Source organism: Mirounga leonina, unplaced genomic scaffold, assembly GCF_011800145.1.
Source record: "Mirounga leonina isolate KUSES-001 unplaced genomic scaffold, KU_Mleo_1.0 Mir_154, whole genome shotgun sequence".
Lineage (NCBI taxonomy): Eukaryota > Metazoa > Chordata > Mammalia > Carnivora > Phocidae > Mirounga > Mirounga leonina.
The window spans coordinates 64,598,894-64,615,963 of NW_023270389.1; the positions used below are offsets into that span (position 1 = coordinate 64,598,894).

The 17,070-nt window shown below is 43.8% G+C and overlaps 1 protein-coding gene across 2 annotated transcripts in view; it reads right to left on the minus strand.

Moving 5' to 3' along the window:
* The window catches only part of SMYD3 (SET and MYND domain containing 3), a 708,476-nt gene extending 699,910 nt beyond the window's left edge, over positions 1–8,566 (minus strand). The window contains exon 1 of one of the 2 annotated variants that reach the window (XM_035010985.1): positions 8,295–8,566. In XM_035010985.1, the coding sequence (XP_034866876.1) occupies positions 8,295–8,458 (164 nt within the window). In that variant the 5' untranslated portion in view covers positions 8,459–8,566. The remainder of the gene's footprint in view (positions 1–8,294) is intronic. The other variant, XM_035010984.1, reaches the window with a different exon arrangement.
* Positions 8,567–17,070: the final 8,504 nt, after the last annotated feature.

Sequence of the window (17,070 nt, forward strand, 5' to 3'; positions counted from 1 at the left end):
ACTAGGCGGCACTAAGTCCAAACCTTGGTTCCTGATCCCAATATGACTTATGAGAAAACTAGAACCAAAATTGGTTCACTGGTTCACAACATATGCTAGGAACAAACTTCAGCCTCTCAAAATGATACAAAAAACATGTCCAGGGGTGGCTGGGTGGCTCAGTCAGTTAAATATCTGCCTTCTGCTCAGGTCATGATCCCAGGGTCCTGGGACTGAGCCCGCATCGGGCTCCCGGCTCATCAGGAAGCCTGCTTCTCCCTCTCCCTCTGCCTGCCACTTCTCCTGCTTGCGCTCTCCTTCTCTCTCAAATAAATAAATAAAATCTTAAAAAAAAAAAAAAAAAAAAAGACATGTCCAGTGTTTTCTAACAATGGTTCTCAAAATATGGTCCAGGGACCACTGAAATCCCCAAAGCTCTTTCAGGAGACCCATGAAGTCAAAACTATTTTCTTAATAATAGTAACACCTTTTCTGCTTTTTTTATTCTCATTCTCTCATGAGTGTAGTACAGTGGAGTTTTCTAGAGGCTATATGATATTTTGCAATATACTAAATGCAGAAGCAGTTATAAGAATCCGAAAGTCTTCTATTAAGCCAGACATTAAAGAGATACGCAAAAATGTAAAACAAGCAACTTCTCTAAGTGTTCTTTTGTTTCAGAAAATAGTTTCACTAAAAACTTTGCTAAAATGTAATAATTATGTTTAAATACATATTTTCAAAACATATCAATTTTAATTTTTTATACAATATAATCAATAGAGACAGCCATATAAGTAAAACCTATCCAGAGTAAAACCTAATCAGAGTCCTAAATAACTTTTTTTTTTCCTAAATAACTCCTATGAAATCCTTCTCAATTTTTAAGAGTGTAAAAGGGTTCTAAGACTGATAAGTTTGAGAAACACGGCTCTAGGGGCACCTGGGTGGCTCAGCCAGTTAAGCGGCTGCCTTCAGCTCAGGTCATGATCCGAGGGTGCTGGGATCGAGTCCCACATTGGGCTCCCTGCTCAGCAGGGAGCCTGCTTCTCCCTCTCCCTCTGCCTGCCTCTCTGCCTACTTGTTCTCCCTCTCTCTATGTCAAATAAATAAATAAAATCTTTAAAAAAGAAACACGGCTCTAAGTTATCAGTTGTCTCAAATGACAGCGTATGTCAATAGCAGTCAAACCACAAGTTTTAGCCCATTGCTTCAATTCTCCTGTGAGGGTCAGAGGCAACCATATATGGTCTACAGAAGCCCGTCAGTAGGTCTCAGAGATGGCAGGACAAGTAGAGAAGGCAAATCAAAGGGCAAGAAAAGTTCCAGTAAGAACAAATCAGTGATCCCTCCCCATGACAAAAGGGTCTACAATAAAAACCTGACATCAGTTGCCCAGCTGGTCCCAAAGATGTGTTGCCATCTGGGGGGGAACTCAGGATCCCTCTCTACTGGTGGCAAACCAGGCACTCTGTACCAGTAGAAGCCACATGGCCATGGTGAGGCCAACTGTACTGTTGAGTTCCAGGAACCAATCTCCACCCCTTCCCAACAGTTGCTCTGTTCTCGAGCCCTCTGAACAATCACCAGGCTGTCTGAAGAAGGAGAACAACTTACTGCTATCCACAAAGCAGGTCATCCTGTCTCATTAAGAACGTCCTCTGCTGTGGCATTCACATGGACCAAATGTTTTCAGGCTCAGGGCTCTGCCATACAGACCTTTCCCAAACCTCCTTACAGAATAAAAGGAAGAAGCAAAAGAAACAGGAATTATAACTCCCACTTAAAAAGAAAAATGGAAGTCATATCCAAAGTCCTTTCCAAACCCACCTTATTATCAATCCTTCCTTGACCCTCAGGTGAATCCTTTAGCCAGTGCCCAAGAATCTACAAATCCTGACTTCAAGCCATCTCTCAAGGTTCTACTCTTTGAGGGCCTTCACAATCCACCCCCCACCTCCCCAAGGACAGTCTGTAACACGACAGCAGTTCGCCAGCACCTGGTACTGACCTATTTCACCAAATCAGCTGTAAACCCACAGAATGCCTTTCATCCTTGGGTGCCTGGGTGGCTCAGTCATTGAGCGTCTGCCTTCGGCTCAGGTCATGATCCCAGGGTCCTGGGATCGAGCCCCGCATCGGGCTCCCTGCTCGGCAGGAAGCCTGCTTCTCCCTCCTCCACTCCCCGTTTGTGTTCCCTCCCTCGTGGTCTCTTTCTCTTTGTCAAATAAATAAAAATAAAATCTTTAAAATAAAAAATAAAAAAAAAGAATGCCTTTCACCCATTATTTAAACAGAGGTGAGTGCCTCTCTGTCTCCACTTGGCTCTTTCTACCAGACTCTTAAATCCTGGCTTAGGAAGTCAATGTGAGAATTTTGCCTTTGTTGAAACAATTCATTCCAATGCTTAACATTCTTAGGAACTTCCCTTACTTAGAAAATTTATCTTAAAAAAAAAGCTGGGGGGCGGGGGGAGAACCTGGGTGGCTCATTCGGTTAAGCATCCAACTCGATCTTTGACTCCAATCATGATCTCAGGTTTGAGTTGGGGCCCTATGGTGGGCATGTAGCCTGCTTGGGATTCTCTCCCACTCTGCTCAGACATGCACTCTCTCTCTCTCATAAAAAAACAAAAAAAGAAAGAAAAAAATTCATCTAAGACCTCAGCCTCTGCTTCCTGATCATTTTAACAATCTTCCCTATCTGAGGCACTTTCTGCCATAGCTTAAACCTTAAACCCTCTTGTTCCAACACACACTACTTCTAAAGTGTGTGTATGTGTGTGTGTGTGTGTATACACACATCAAGTCATCCCATTCTGACCACTCTACCTTTTCCTTAACCACACCATGTCTCCTAATCCACTGATTCCATCACATTCCATTGCCCATCACCCTACCCTCCTTATAGCCTCAGTCCCTAGCTTAAAAATCATGGTGCCTCCCCAATGTTTATAGCAGCAATGTCCACAATAGCCAAACTATGGAAAGAGTCTAGATGTCCATCAACAGAAGAATGGATAAAGAAGATGTGGTATATATATACAATGGAATATTATGCAGCCATCAAAAATCTTGCCATTTGCACCGACATGGATGGAACTAGAGGGTATTACGCTAAGCAAAATAAGTCAATCAGAGAAAGACAAGTATCATATGATCTCACTGATATGAGGAATTTGAGAAACGAGACAGAGGATCATAGGGGAAGGGAGGGAAAAATGAAACAAGACAAAATGGGAGAGGGAGACAAACCATAAGCGACTCTTAATCTCAGGAAACAAACCAAGGGTTGCTGGAGTGGAGGGGGGTGGGAGGGATGGGGTGGCTGGGTGATGGATATTGGGGAGGGTATGTGTTATGGTGAGCCCTGTGAATTGTGTAAGACTGATGAATCACAGACCTGTACCCCTAAAACAAAGAATACATTATATGTTAATAAAAATAAATAAATAAATAAACAAACAAACAAAATCATGGTGCCTGATTACCTCCCTTGCCTAAAACTTCCATTTCCTTTTCCCACTCTCCAGCCATTAAACTAACCTGGCAATCCTAGATAAACCCAAATTTCATAGTCAAGTAGCTGACCATGGAGAGAGAAAAAAGCACTCCCAGGCTAACTGTTCTCACTCTAAATAAATGAACACAAGTTTTAAGTGGACCCTCAGCACTTCCCAGCTATGCTACTATATTCCACTAGGTAATTCACTCTTCTAGAAGAGTATTTCAAACCTTCTCTTCTCTAAGACTGAGTTATTCAGCAACCACTTCCCCAGCTGTCCTCAAACCGTTCAATCGCTGCCACTTCTCTGGCACTCTTCTTCTTACCTCAGTATATGAAGGTGTTCCTTCCTGCCTCCACCCAGGTTCAGCCCTTCGCCAAGATGGATTAACATCACCTCACCAAACACAATGTTCTTTTTTTGCCCTTTATTGCATGGTCGTATCTACCCACACGTAACTCAAATGTAGCTGCTTTATTTTCTATTAATTGATCAAATCTGTCTCATGGACATGGGGGCTGTTTTTTCTATAATTAGTCTAATCTTCCTCATGAACACTCACCCTAGGAAATAGCCAGAAATTTAAAATTTGCCAAATAGTATCTCAGTCTCTTCCAGTTAATATTCAGACATTAAGTTTAATTCCTTACCAGAGTTGGTTTAAATAGATGCTTTCAGGTAAATTTTTCTCCAGATGGGACTTAAGGGATATCCTTATGGTGGCAAGAAGACCTAGGATCTTGGTGTCTCCATGGATCTTCACTGACCTCTGGGGCAAAGAGGCAATCATGTCCCACGGCTGGACTGGTGCTACCTCACCTGTGGGATGTCATGCCCACTCCCAGCGCTGTATCCATGATCCTGACCTTCAGTCTGGAGTTGTACGATGCCTGCTGGGCCACCAGGTCCCTCAGCTCCTCTGCAGCCCTCCCAGTGGTAGGAGAGCATTTCAGACCCCCTGCTACCACAGGCTCATCTGTCTAGCTACTTCCTTCCACCACTGCTGCACTATATCCCCATGTTGGCAGAGCAACAACCCGCACAGCTACCCCCTCTCGAGGTTCCAAAGACGGAGCACAGCCAAAGACCTTCTACTTTTGACCCTCCCCTCAACCTATTTAACACACTCACCCCAATTTCAGAACTTGGGCCAGACAAGGAAGCTCAAAACATGTATTTCAGGGGCACCTGGCTGGCTTAGTCAGTGGAGTATGTAACTCTTGATCTCAAGGTTTTGAGTTCTAGCCCCACATTGGGTGTAGAGATTACTTTAAAAAAAAAAAAGATTTTTCAAAAAAACCCAAAAAACATGTATTTCTCACACTGTTTTCCCTACCTCTCTCCCCTTTCTTCCCATAATTCACCAGGGCTTTCTCAGGGCTGGAAAAGATGGACTTTCCATTTCCAATTCATCCTCCTTCCTCTTGGGAGGCACTAAGCCTCAAGCTCAGCCTCAGTGAAGGAAGACATATCATATCCTCTTTACCCCATAGAAGAAACAATCATTAGAGTATGTCAGAGAAAGCTCTTGATATGGGAACTACAGGCAGCTTGGAACTTTAGAAAACAAAAACAAACATATGGTGACTTAAAATTTCCTTAAAGACTATCCCTTCACAACTTCAACAGTCAACATCTCCTGTGTGCTAGGCTCCAAGGATATAAGGTTAGAGAACTAGGTCACTAAAGTGGGGAGACCTACAAACAATATTTACAATGGAATTTTATATGCTGCATTTACCAAAACAGAAAACACAAGTAACCCATTTGTCAATCTTTTCCAGGTCTGTCAAATTAAAGAGGTGAGCAACTGCAGAAAAAGGATGATATAAATTATTTCAGGTCACAACTTTGTATCATTTAATCTTTCCCCAATTTACATACTTCACTTTTTCTACTCACAAGATGAAAAACCCTTCCTTACTGAGAGGAAAAAAGGAAGCCATGAAGCAGATTCAAGTTTTTCTATTAATAAAAACAAATATGCAAGAACTAAAGCACTTTTCAAATAGCCCAAGACCAAAGAAAATCAGGTAGAATGAAGTAATAAATTATAAGTCTATTATTTTATGTTGCCACCCCCCTGTTACTGTTACAAAGGAATATTTTCATTCCATTTAATTCAAGTGGAAGACAGCAGAAAGGCAAGAACAGCTAGAGGAAAATTCAGCCAGATGTTCTTAACACAAACTAAAAGCTTACTATGTGTCAGGCACTGGGGCTACACAAATTGAAAGATGTAATACCTACTCTCGAGGAATTCACAATTGATGATGAACAAATTTTACTTATAAGGTGATAAAGAACACAGAAACTTTATCCCAATGATGGTCATTCAAATTGTGGTAGAAAACTGCATGAAACAACACACCAAAGTTTGATTTCTCTAACACTGTTTTCAGACTGTACTGATTCCCAACAAGGCACTGCAGAAATACTACAACCACTGAAGTGGAAGTGTTCAACAGAGCACCTACTACCACAGCACAAATCAGCTATATCCTAGCAATCCGAAGTAAGTAAGTGTAAATGTGTTGTGTAAAGCACTACTGAGTGCATGTCACTATGAAAAACTCCTTTTGTTTTTGTTTGGATGCTTGGCATTTACTGATATCCCTTTTCTTATTTTATGTTTGCTAATTTCCCCACTATTATGAATACTGGTGGGAACAGAGCCTGCCTCCTTTCCTAAAAGCCAAGAAGTCCTAACAGTCACATTCTCAAATTCCCTTGCAGCTAGGATTCAGGCAGTGACCTAATCTCAGCCACTCCAAGATACCACTAAGGACTTTTGAATCAGAAGCTAATTCCACAAAGAAGCATGGATGAGAAAGCAGCTTTCCAGCAATACCCCGTTTCCCAACAGCAGTGGCAAGAGTAGCGGCAGCGGGGCCCAGGATCGTGGTGCTGGTAATACATGTGGGAGCAGCGAGCACTATCAGGCAGCATCACAAGTGATGTACTCCCCAGGTACCAACCCCAACTACTTCTGAAGTGTAATTCTGACTATGGAACTCTCCTTGGTTCCTGCCCACTTTCACAACTGGGGTTCCTCCAGACCTGAGAGCAATGCTAAGATCTCCCCAATGCTCTTGCATGAAATTCCTTTTGTGCTTAAAGCAATACTAACAAGTAATCTCTTGCTAATAAGATATATGAGTGATAGCCAACAGTAATGAAATAGTACGGTAAAGGAAGAAGCATCTCACCCATGAACGGCTGGGTCTGTGTAGTCTACTTTGGAAAACAGACAATTCTGTGTGTCACATGACTCAAGTTCAGCTCTGAAAATTCAGTGAATAATTTGTCATCATGTATTAATCCCAAAACTTTTCCATCCCAACTACTAAATAACTTTGCCAGCCTGATTTCATCTGGAAGACGAACCACACCTTCTCTCTTCATCAACTAATATTATAGGATAGCAAGTTCTCCACTTTCAAACTCAAGATACACCCCTAGATGATTTAACAGCATGAAGAGCCCAGGTCTCCAATTTGCTTGAGTAAGAATCAGAGATCGATAAATTTCAATGTGGGGGCCTCAGCAAATAGTTGAGTCTTGAAAGGAATTAACTGTTTCCAAAACTTTTTCAATTCTGAAGTTTACAAAAACTTCAAAGGCTCTCTCAACTAATTTTTTGTTGCTGTTATGATAACATCAGGAAGCTACAGATACAACTATTATTGTATAGTAACTTTAAAATACAAAGTTAAATAAAGTCCTCAATTACGAATCAAATAGGGAATTGGTTAAGATTAATGGTCAAGCTACCGATTTGAATTCTGCAACTACTTCCTCACCTCCATCCACCCAATCCCAGGCTAAGAGAAGAAGGGCAGTCCTGGGGGAAAAAAAAAAAAATCATCCCACCCATCTCAAACAGAGCTCTCCTCTTTGGCAGATAACAGGAGCTCAGTAACATTAGTTGCTTGACTACAATTCCTATGACTGCATATATATTACATATTTCCATAAATTACTTTAACATAGCACTTTACATTGGCCCAGTTCTTCCAAGCTTATGAAACACTTTCATGTGAATTCTCGCATCCCAAGAGGTGGTTAAGACTTAGACTTGCCTGCACAGCCATTAAATGCAAAGCACATCACGGAACCTCAGTAACTTATGCTCCTATAGTACTGTACTGTATCTCTATTTCAGCCCTTCTGATTCGCTGTAATTAATTCTCGCTCTCACTGATATGCTCCATAAGGATTCTTAAGGATGCCCCGTTCATCTTCGTAGCTCCAGGCAGAACACAACCTGGACCCTGGAAAGTGTTCCGTAAACACCGACATTCTTCCGCCTCCCGCCAGCCAGGTCCTCTCCTGGCGGGGCCTGAGTACCAAGCCCGGTTTGCACACATCTCTGCGTTCCCCCCTCCCCAACCCCAGCCAGTTGTCACTTCCAGGGCCGCACCGATGAAGCGTGCCGCCCGGGACACAGACTTTTTGTTCCCCGGTAAAACTACCCGCAGCACAACGCTGCCCCTTAGCTCTGCCCCACGGGCTCCCTCCCATTCCTACGGCAGCCCGGGGGGACGGGCGGGGGTTCTAGCGGGCCCAGCTCGGCCCGACGGAAAGGCGGGGCCCGAGCCTGGGACGCCCCCAACCCCCGGCACCCAGCCCCCTGCCAGCCGCGACGCGCCCCGGGAACCGCGCTGCGGGGCTGGGTACCCGGGCAGCGCCCCCAAACGTGCGCACCCAAGGCCGCGCGGAGTCCCGCGGCGGGCGGCCCAACGACATCCCCCGCGCTCTGACCCCGCGCCGCCCGGGTCTCGGGTGGGCGAGGGCGCTCCGCACGTACCCTAGGAGGCAGCGGTCGCAGACGACGCCACGACTCCCCTTGCACACCGTGTACGCCAAGGGATCCGAGCGGAAGAGCAGCTCTCCTGGGCGCAGCTGCGCCAAGGCGCGCAGCCCGTTTCCCCTATTGGCGGTGCTGAACTTTTCCACCTTCGGCGGCTCCATCAGCCCAGGTCCGCACCTCAGCGGTCCGCCGCGTCCTGCAGCTCGTGTCTAGGTGCCACCGGGAGCCGCGCGCCTGCGCCTTGCGCGCACGCGTACGCCCGAGGGGCGGGGCAGGTGCGCGGGGCTTCTGAGCATGCCCAGACGGGGTGCGGCGGCGAGGCGGGGCCGAGCGGCGCACGGAACCCTGCAGTGCCTCCGACCCCGGGCTGGCCGCCACCGGTGCTCGAGCCGCTCCGCGAGGAGTGGCTGTGTTAGATACACTGCCCCAGCGTTCACTTGCGATCGTTTGTATGTAGAGAGGTGAGAGAACAGGGCGGTGAACACCTGTATACCCTACTCCAAGAGCAGACGGTTTTTAGCATTTCGCCATTTCTGCTCATTTTCTCTGCGCCGGTATGTAGGTATTGTTGTTGAACCCCTTGAAAGTAAGTTGTGTTGTTGAATCATTTAAAAGTAAGCTGCAGACATCATGAAATCTCATAACTCATTTCATAATTAAATACTGTCACATGTGATGAGGGAGCAGAAAGCTGAGGACAAAGCACAGACTGACAGCCTGCAACACCGCCCCCGCCCCACTCCTGTGTGGGACGTGTGTGACATTCCTCCAGCAAGCTCCCAACTGTCTTCATGTTAATGCCTTGCTAGACGAAAAAGCAACCTTGACAATAGCAAGGCCTCCAGTGTCCTGAGGGTCTTTAGCTTGTGAAAAGTCCTTTTAGACACCTCCCTTTTTCTTACCTCCCCTAATTCCCAAGTATACAATCAGACATTTCTCACAAGCCCAGTGCAGCAGCTCTTTCTGCCCACAGGTCCCATCCCTGTGCTTTAATAAAATCATGTTTTTTGCACTAAAGATGTCTCAAAAATTCGTTCTTGGTGTGGGCTACAGACTTAAACAACATTCCAAAACTCCATCCCATGTAGTTTCTCAGAATAAAAACAATATCCTATAGAGCGCCTGGGTAGCTCAGTTGGTTAAGCGACTGGCTTCGGCTCAGGTCATGATTGTGGAGTCCTGGGATGGAGTTCTGCATCAGACTCCCTGCTCAGTGGGGAGTCTGCTTCTCCCTCTGACCCTACCCCCTCTCGTGCACTCTCTCTCTCTCTCTCTCAAGTAAATAAATAAAATCTTTAAAAAAAAAAATATCCTATAGAACTACAATAACAGGGGCACGGGGGTTGGCTCAGTAGGTTGAGCGTCTGACTCTTGGTTTCGGCTCAGACTGGGATGTTGGGGTCATGAGATTGAGCCCCACTACTGGCTCCCTGCTCAGCAGGAAGTCTGCTTCTCTCCCTTCTCCCTTTGCCCTTGCCCCCCTGCCCAATAAATAAATCTTAAAGAAAAAAAAAAACTACAATATCGTTACTGATGTGGGAAACAAAGGCAGAAGAAAATTATTAAATTTCCTTGCTACTACAGCCCATTGACAAGTACTTGAAACAGAGTGACTTTCCTCTAGGGACTCAGCTGCCTCGATGTTAATACTTGACAAAGGGCAGAAGGCAATCTTAGCCCAACGCTCCAAGATCCTGTAAGTCTACTTTAACATATAAAAATTCCTTTGGAAACTTCCGTTATCTCTACTCCCCAAAATACACATTGGCAATCATTCCCCAAGCATATTACCCACCTGATGTGGTTTTGGAATATAGGTGAGGTTTGGTGGGGTGAGGTCCAGAGCCGATGATCAAGAAAATTCTTGAGACGCCTTTGGTGCATAAGGCTGGTTTTACTAAAGAATGGGGAAAGGACCAGTGGGCAGAAGGAGCTGCTGAAAGGTGACTCATTATATACTTGGGAGTTGGGGGAGGTAAGGAAAAGGGAGGTTTTCAAAAGAACTTTCATATGCTAAAGAGGACTTACGAGGTACTGGATGCCTTTTCATTGTCAAGTTAAGGTTGTTTTCTCCTCTAGCAAGGCATTAACATCAAGAAACTTCCGGGGCGCCTGGGTGGCTCAGTTGGTTGAGCGACTGCCTTTGGCTCAAGTTATGATCCCAGGGTCCTGAGATCCAGGCCCTGCATCGGGCTCCATGCTCGACAGGGGGCCTGTTTCTCCCTCTCTGCCGCTATCCTGCTCTCTCTCTGCCAAATAAATAAATAAAATCTTACCAAAAAAATTCAAATGGGTTAAAAATAAAAAAAAAATTAAGAAACTTTCAAGTTGGAAATTTCCTGGAGGATTGTCACACATATCCCACCCACCCTGGCGTAGCAAGGGGAGGTTGCAGGAGGTCAGCTTGTGCTTTGTCCTCAGCTTGCCTTCTGATCCCTCATCACACGGATATACATCCCCACTGATACACAGCAAGACAAGGGGCTCATGACAAAGGTTTTATTAAGTAGCTTCCTGGAAGAATATCACACAGATCCCAGCCCGGGAGGGGGGGACGATTTGCAGGGTGTCAGCTTATGCTTTGTCTTCAGCTAGCCTTCTGATCCCTCATCATTTCCCTCCCTGAACAATTTTGATCCTTAAATCTTTAAGGTTGTTGAAGAGAAGGTCTCATTTTCTGTAACGTCTTCCTGCTGAATAGGGGCGTAGAGATGTCCCTACCTAGGGGTCAATATTGGTCAGCTGGAGAACATACAGGGGAGTTATGAAAGGGGGAGACAGCTAAATCCAACGCAGACAGCATATATGAACCTCCTTGAGTAGAAAGGATCAGCTGTCAGCTGCAAGTTATGGCAGTGAAGGAGTCTTGGCACCAGGCAGGGAGACACCGGAAATGACAACAAAATAAGGTTAATATTATAATGAGAAAGAGAAGCCTGAATAAAAGACCTTTGATAGTTGACCTTTGATAATTTTCCTCTAGTCTAGGATTTTAAAGCGATCACTTAAGGAAAGAGATCACTGAAAGTGCCAATTTGAGTATTCATGTCAGGTAGAAACACAGAAGTATTCTGTGGTAATCTGGAATGTATACACAGCATTCTGTTTTTATGCTAGCACAAGTTTCACCTTGTATAGCAGTTAAAACATCTAATGCCATTCTATTTTGTAAAGCTTCTTCACGCATTTGTATTACTTTAGTATTTAATAGAGAAATGTTATTTTGAGTGTCATTTAGGGCTTTGACCATATACTTATTAAGAGCTTCCATGTGCCAAAGAATATCCTCCAATCTCAAAGAAGAAACAAAGATGGATGCTAGGTGGTCGTACCAATGAGACACAGAACATGTCCAACATTGTTTTAAATTTGGAAGGTTAGAAGGGTTGGTAATGGTTTCAATAATGTGTCCATGCACCCAGGCAAAACCCAGAGTACAGCGGCCTATCCAGCCTGGGGGAAGCCATGGCCACAATTTAGAGCCACAGAGCCTTTGGGTCCAGTAGGAGCCAGTCATATAATTGACTGCCATGTCATACTTAAAGGTGGTCACTGTATGCTTGGCTAAAGCCTCTACTTATAACTTTACAACTTATAATTTTAATAGAGATAGTTCCTGGGACAAATATGACTAAGGAATAAAACCATCAAGAAGCCCTCTTTGTTTGAGGTCCAGCCTTAACAATATCCTAATTTTAAGGAATCACTGGCAATTGAGAGACTTGTCAAGAGATAAGGGCATCCCCAAGTACATTATCCAATCCAATCATAAAGAAAGTGGGGCCATCCATTATGTCCTCAAGTCCATAGTTAACCTCATAGAGTGGGGTACACTCAGTGGCTTTTTTTTTTTTTAAGATTTTATTTATTTATTTATTTGAGAGAGAGAGAGAGAAAGAGCACAAGAGCGGGGAGCGGGAGAGGGAGAAGCAGACTCCCTGCTGAGCAGGGAGCCTGATGCGGGACTCGATCCCGGGACTGCAGGATCATGACCTGAGCTGAAGGCAGTCGCTTAACCAACTGAGCCACCCAGGCGCCCCACTCAGTGGCTTTTAAGGAGTGATTTTGTGATACCAGCCACACAGAACTGGTCAAGGTGATAGTTGAGTTACAGTTGTTGGAGAATTAATCCTAATTAATCACTTGCCTGCGGGGTCCTGTATGATCACCACAGAATAACAAGCAAGAAGATTGTCTATACATGAGCTATTGTGGCAATTTCTCTGAAGTTTACCTCAAGTTGTCTAGCTTAGGCAAACATTTAAGAATAACCAAAACTAGGATTTAACATCTGCAAAGATGTGTTATTGAAACATAATTCCTCTCTCTAAAATAGCCATCATTTCCAGAGATAACCAAATCAAGACTAATTTGTTTGCAAAACAAGTCCAATTTTAACAAACTTGGTCTAATTATTTACATAAGCTCAGCAAGAATGATTGATCATTTAGATCTTTTAGAATCTGCTTTGCTGGAACTTTTATAAGGAATCTCTAGGTTAAACTTTTAGTAGCTTCTCCAGGCCAGAAGCCAAGCCAAGTGCTTGCCATCGGACATGCCTGCAATACCTGTAGATTTGGGTAAATTCCAACTCATGAGGTCCCCAATATATCCTGAGGTTCCTGCACTTGCCAGGAAGTGACATTCTTTACTCACCTGGTAAGGCTGCTGGGAACTCTGCAAGCAAAGTATCAGGCCAACATTTCGAACGGGCTTTATGGCTCAAGGTTTCATAAAGTCAACCTTAGTTCCTTAAAGCTGTTTGGTCATATCTGAGTCTCTGCATGTCTCTCTCAAATATGATATTCCAGTCAAAGCCTTGGTAAAATAACGAATGTTTCCAATGGTGTCCTGTTACAAGGAGTGATTGCCATGGAAGAAAGAATACTTACTGATAGACCTTTTGAATTTCAGAGGTTTTAGGGTAGAGAGAAAAGTTAAATACTTCAATTTGTTTTATTATTTCTGTATATCAGTGATGTCTTAAGAGAAGGTTTTCTTAGTCTGGAAGAAGCAGCAATGTTTCAACCAAGAGTTACAAAAAAACTATAATCATTTTTCCCAATACACTTAGGCCCATGTTACTATTCTTGTTTAGTTTGAATGCAGCTTTAGTTAGTTCTGGAAATTCTTACCTATTTCAGTTTTAATCTTAAAGATATCGAATACCTGTATTTTTCCAAAAATACCTTATATGAATCACCTTGAAGATTAACCATTTTATAAGAGAATAACTATAAATGACAAAAGACTCAGAAATGAACATGGTTAAAAATCTGAGGTGAGGTTACAATATGGCTGGCAAGGAAATCTGGTTATTTCTGTGACACATAACACTTTTAATAATCAAAATATTAAGTGATGGTCTCACACCAGAATATATTAAAACTTTAGGAACTGCATATCATCTCTGGAATAGTTACAGCATTTACCCAAATGTAACCTAAGGCTTATCATTTGTTTGACAGTACTTCTGGGAGTGACTTAACAAACCAAATAAAAAGGCCTAATGAGTTAAAGGGACTTCAGTTACAATTTAAATCTTGGGAAGTTTGTTAAAACCTTAGGAAGTTTTAGAGCACATGCCTAAATAGGATTAGGGATCAAAGACCTGATATAGACAAAACACAGAAACTGGGTTTTTGGGGGCAGACAAAAGAAAAAAAAAAAAACCTTTGTTTTACATTTTCTTATCAAGAGCAGACCAACTATTCAAGAAAGCTTTGTCTTTTGGGGTTTGTTTGTTTGTTTGTTTTTTAAGATTTTATTTATTTATTTGACAGAGAGAGGGAACACAAGCAGGGGAGTGGGAGAGGGAGAAGCAGACTTTCTGCTGAGCAGGGAGCCCGATGCAGGACTCGATCCCAGGACCCTGGGATCATGACCTGAGCTGAAGGCAGTCGCTTAACCAACTGAGCCACCCAGGTGCCCAAAAGCTTTGTCTTTTGAACAGAGAATTTCAATCTTATATACCACTGTACTTTTTAAAATCCATTCATTTAGATCTTAGTTTGTCCTGACCACATGTAAAATTCCTTTCCAAAGATTTCCCTTCACAAACTTTCTACAACTTTCTTTTGCATTCAGATTTTGTCCCAAGCCATTTCTCTCCAAACAACCATCTTATTTAGGACAAAACTACCTTCTTTTACCTTCAACAAAAATGTATTCCCATTCCTTATATCTTTCTTACATATCTCTACTTTTCTACATACAGAGTTGCTTTTCTTATTTTCATCAGTCTTAATGACATTTAGCAGAATTTCACTCTTAGAAAACTTAGTCTCCAGTGAAAACTAAGTAGTAACCAATTGTGAATCATTACACCAGAGCACTTTAGATGGCAAATTGATGAATCAGTTAAGCACAAAGCATGTTTACCAACAGACTCAAGTATCCTTAGTTTTTGCAGTAAGTAGTCAAAAGCACAAACCTACATCCAGTACTCAATGCTTTATTAGTATTTTTATCTCATTTGGAAAAGGCCTAGATGTCCAACAAATTCAATCCCATTTATCATCCAAGCAAAACTTTGAGATAGACAAGATTAACCATCATTTTAAGTCATCTCTTTGATAACAAATTGCAACAGAAATAACACAAGCGCATTTGACCTTCAGTAAGTCTTTTTTTTTTTTTTTAAGATTTTATTTATTTATTTGACAGAGAGACACAATGAGAGAGGGAACACAAGCAGGGGGAGTGGGAGAGGGAGAAGCAGGCCTCCTGTGGAGCAGGGAGCCCGATGTGAGGCTCGATCCCAGGACCCTGGGATCACGACCTGAGCTGAAGGCAGACGCTTAACAACTGAGCCACCCAGGTGCCCCATGACCTTCAGTAAATCTTGGTAGAATAAGTTTCACATTTAATGCTGCTAACCTTAAAGACATGTCTATCTTAAACCAATGAACTTAAATTAGTTTAAAATGCCGATTATGTTTCCACCTAGATCATCTTTTTTAAGAAAGTCAGTTTGCTCCCGATTGTCAATTTTTACCTGAGACACTGGTGGGGAAATCTGAAGTGGGCAGTGTTAAGTCTAGGGGGTGCTCTTCTTCACTCCTTGGTAGAGAGGGTAGGAAGAGCAAAGGTGCCTGAGGCACTGAGGATGGTACAGAAGCCAGTTATGCAGGCCACACCCAAGGTGGTGCAGAAACAGGTGGGGAAGGGAAGGCAGAAGGGGCCAAGTGCTGCCAGAAGGCAGAGAAAGGGCTCCCGGTTCTAGAGCTCATCAGCTCCCATGGAGGCACAAACGTCATGTTTTCCCACCAACAAGGAGGCAGTCCATGTCGGGCCAGAGAAGAAAGGCAATTTTCCCAAAACAAACAGTTTCGGCAACTGCTTGGGAATATTCCTTAAAGTCCCCATCCTGAGGTAGACTAACCAAAGTTGGCTCCCGTTATAGCCATTAACCCAGGAAATGAGTGAGGGAGAAGCCCCCACATCTATTAGGAAGAACAATAAAAGAGAAGAGTCAAGAGTCCCCTTCATCTGGAATGGCCTGTGTTTCCTCCAGCAACCTAGGTTTACTCAGAGGAGGCCTATTTAGTTAAATAATTATCCAATATATCAGGAGGGAGTTTACTAGCCAAACACATTCTGCAACAGGCCCTTAGGTCTGTGTCCTGATTTAGAGCCCTGAAAGCCTGGGTGGACCTAGGGTACCTCTGTCTATTTGCCCTGTTTCCTGCAGAAGAGATCTAACTGATAGATCCCACTGTGGCCATGCAGTGTTACAGGAGATCAGTCCTTTCTTAAATTTTGCAATCCGAATTGCAATCCGAATTGCAATCCGAATCTCAGGGAGAGTCCTTGGGGAGTGAAGAAGGCTACTGAGGCCATGCTCCTGGAAAAGTAGAGAAAGTCCCTTACCAAAATCCCCCTCCCCCCCTTCCCAGGTGGCACAAGATGTGTTAGAGGTTTTGTGTGTCAAAAGCGACCAGAGCCTCCCTCAAACAATTGATCAACATCCTGCCTTACCTCTAAGTCATTCCTGTGGTAAAAGGCCCTAGAGGAATGCCGGCGTCCCTCCCCTTCCCAAAACTGTTTGTTTTGGGAAAATTGCCTTTCTTCTCTGGCCCGACATGGACTGCCTCCTCGTTGGTGGGAAAACATGACGTTTGTGCCTCCATGGGAGCTGATGAGCTCTAGAACCGGGAGCCCTTTCTCTGCCTTCTGGCAGCACTTGGCCCCTTCTGCCTTCCCTTCCCCACCTGTTTCTGCACCACCTTGGGTGTGGCTGTGAAAGGGTGCCTGGTGAATGGACTAAAATACCATGCCATGCCATCCTATGCCCTGAAAGCTGTGTTATTGCCCTACCATTTTTTACCCATGGAGAACACTAGAAAAGTTTTACAAGGGGAATTGCCGAATTTTATAATTTAAAGTAGTTAGTCGAGGACATTGATGGCAAACAGTAAAGATAGAAATCCATCATGATCGGGCGCCTGGGTGGCTCAGTTGGTTAAGCGACTGCCTTCAGCTCAGGTCATGATCCTGGAGTCCCGGGATCGAGTCCCTCATCGGGTTCCCTGCTCGGCAGGGAGTCTGCTTCTCCCTCTGACCCTCCTCCCTCTCCTGCTCTCTGTCTCTCATTCTCTCTCTCTCAAATAAATAAATAAAATCTTAAAAAAAAAAAAAAAGAAATCCATCATGATCTAAACGACATTCCAACACATGTGGTCCCTACAGCCAACTTCCTTGGGAAACGGTTCCCAGTTGGATTTTAATTCCATCGGGTACTGGTTTCGGCCAGCTCCCAGTGGAGGTCCCG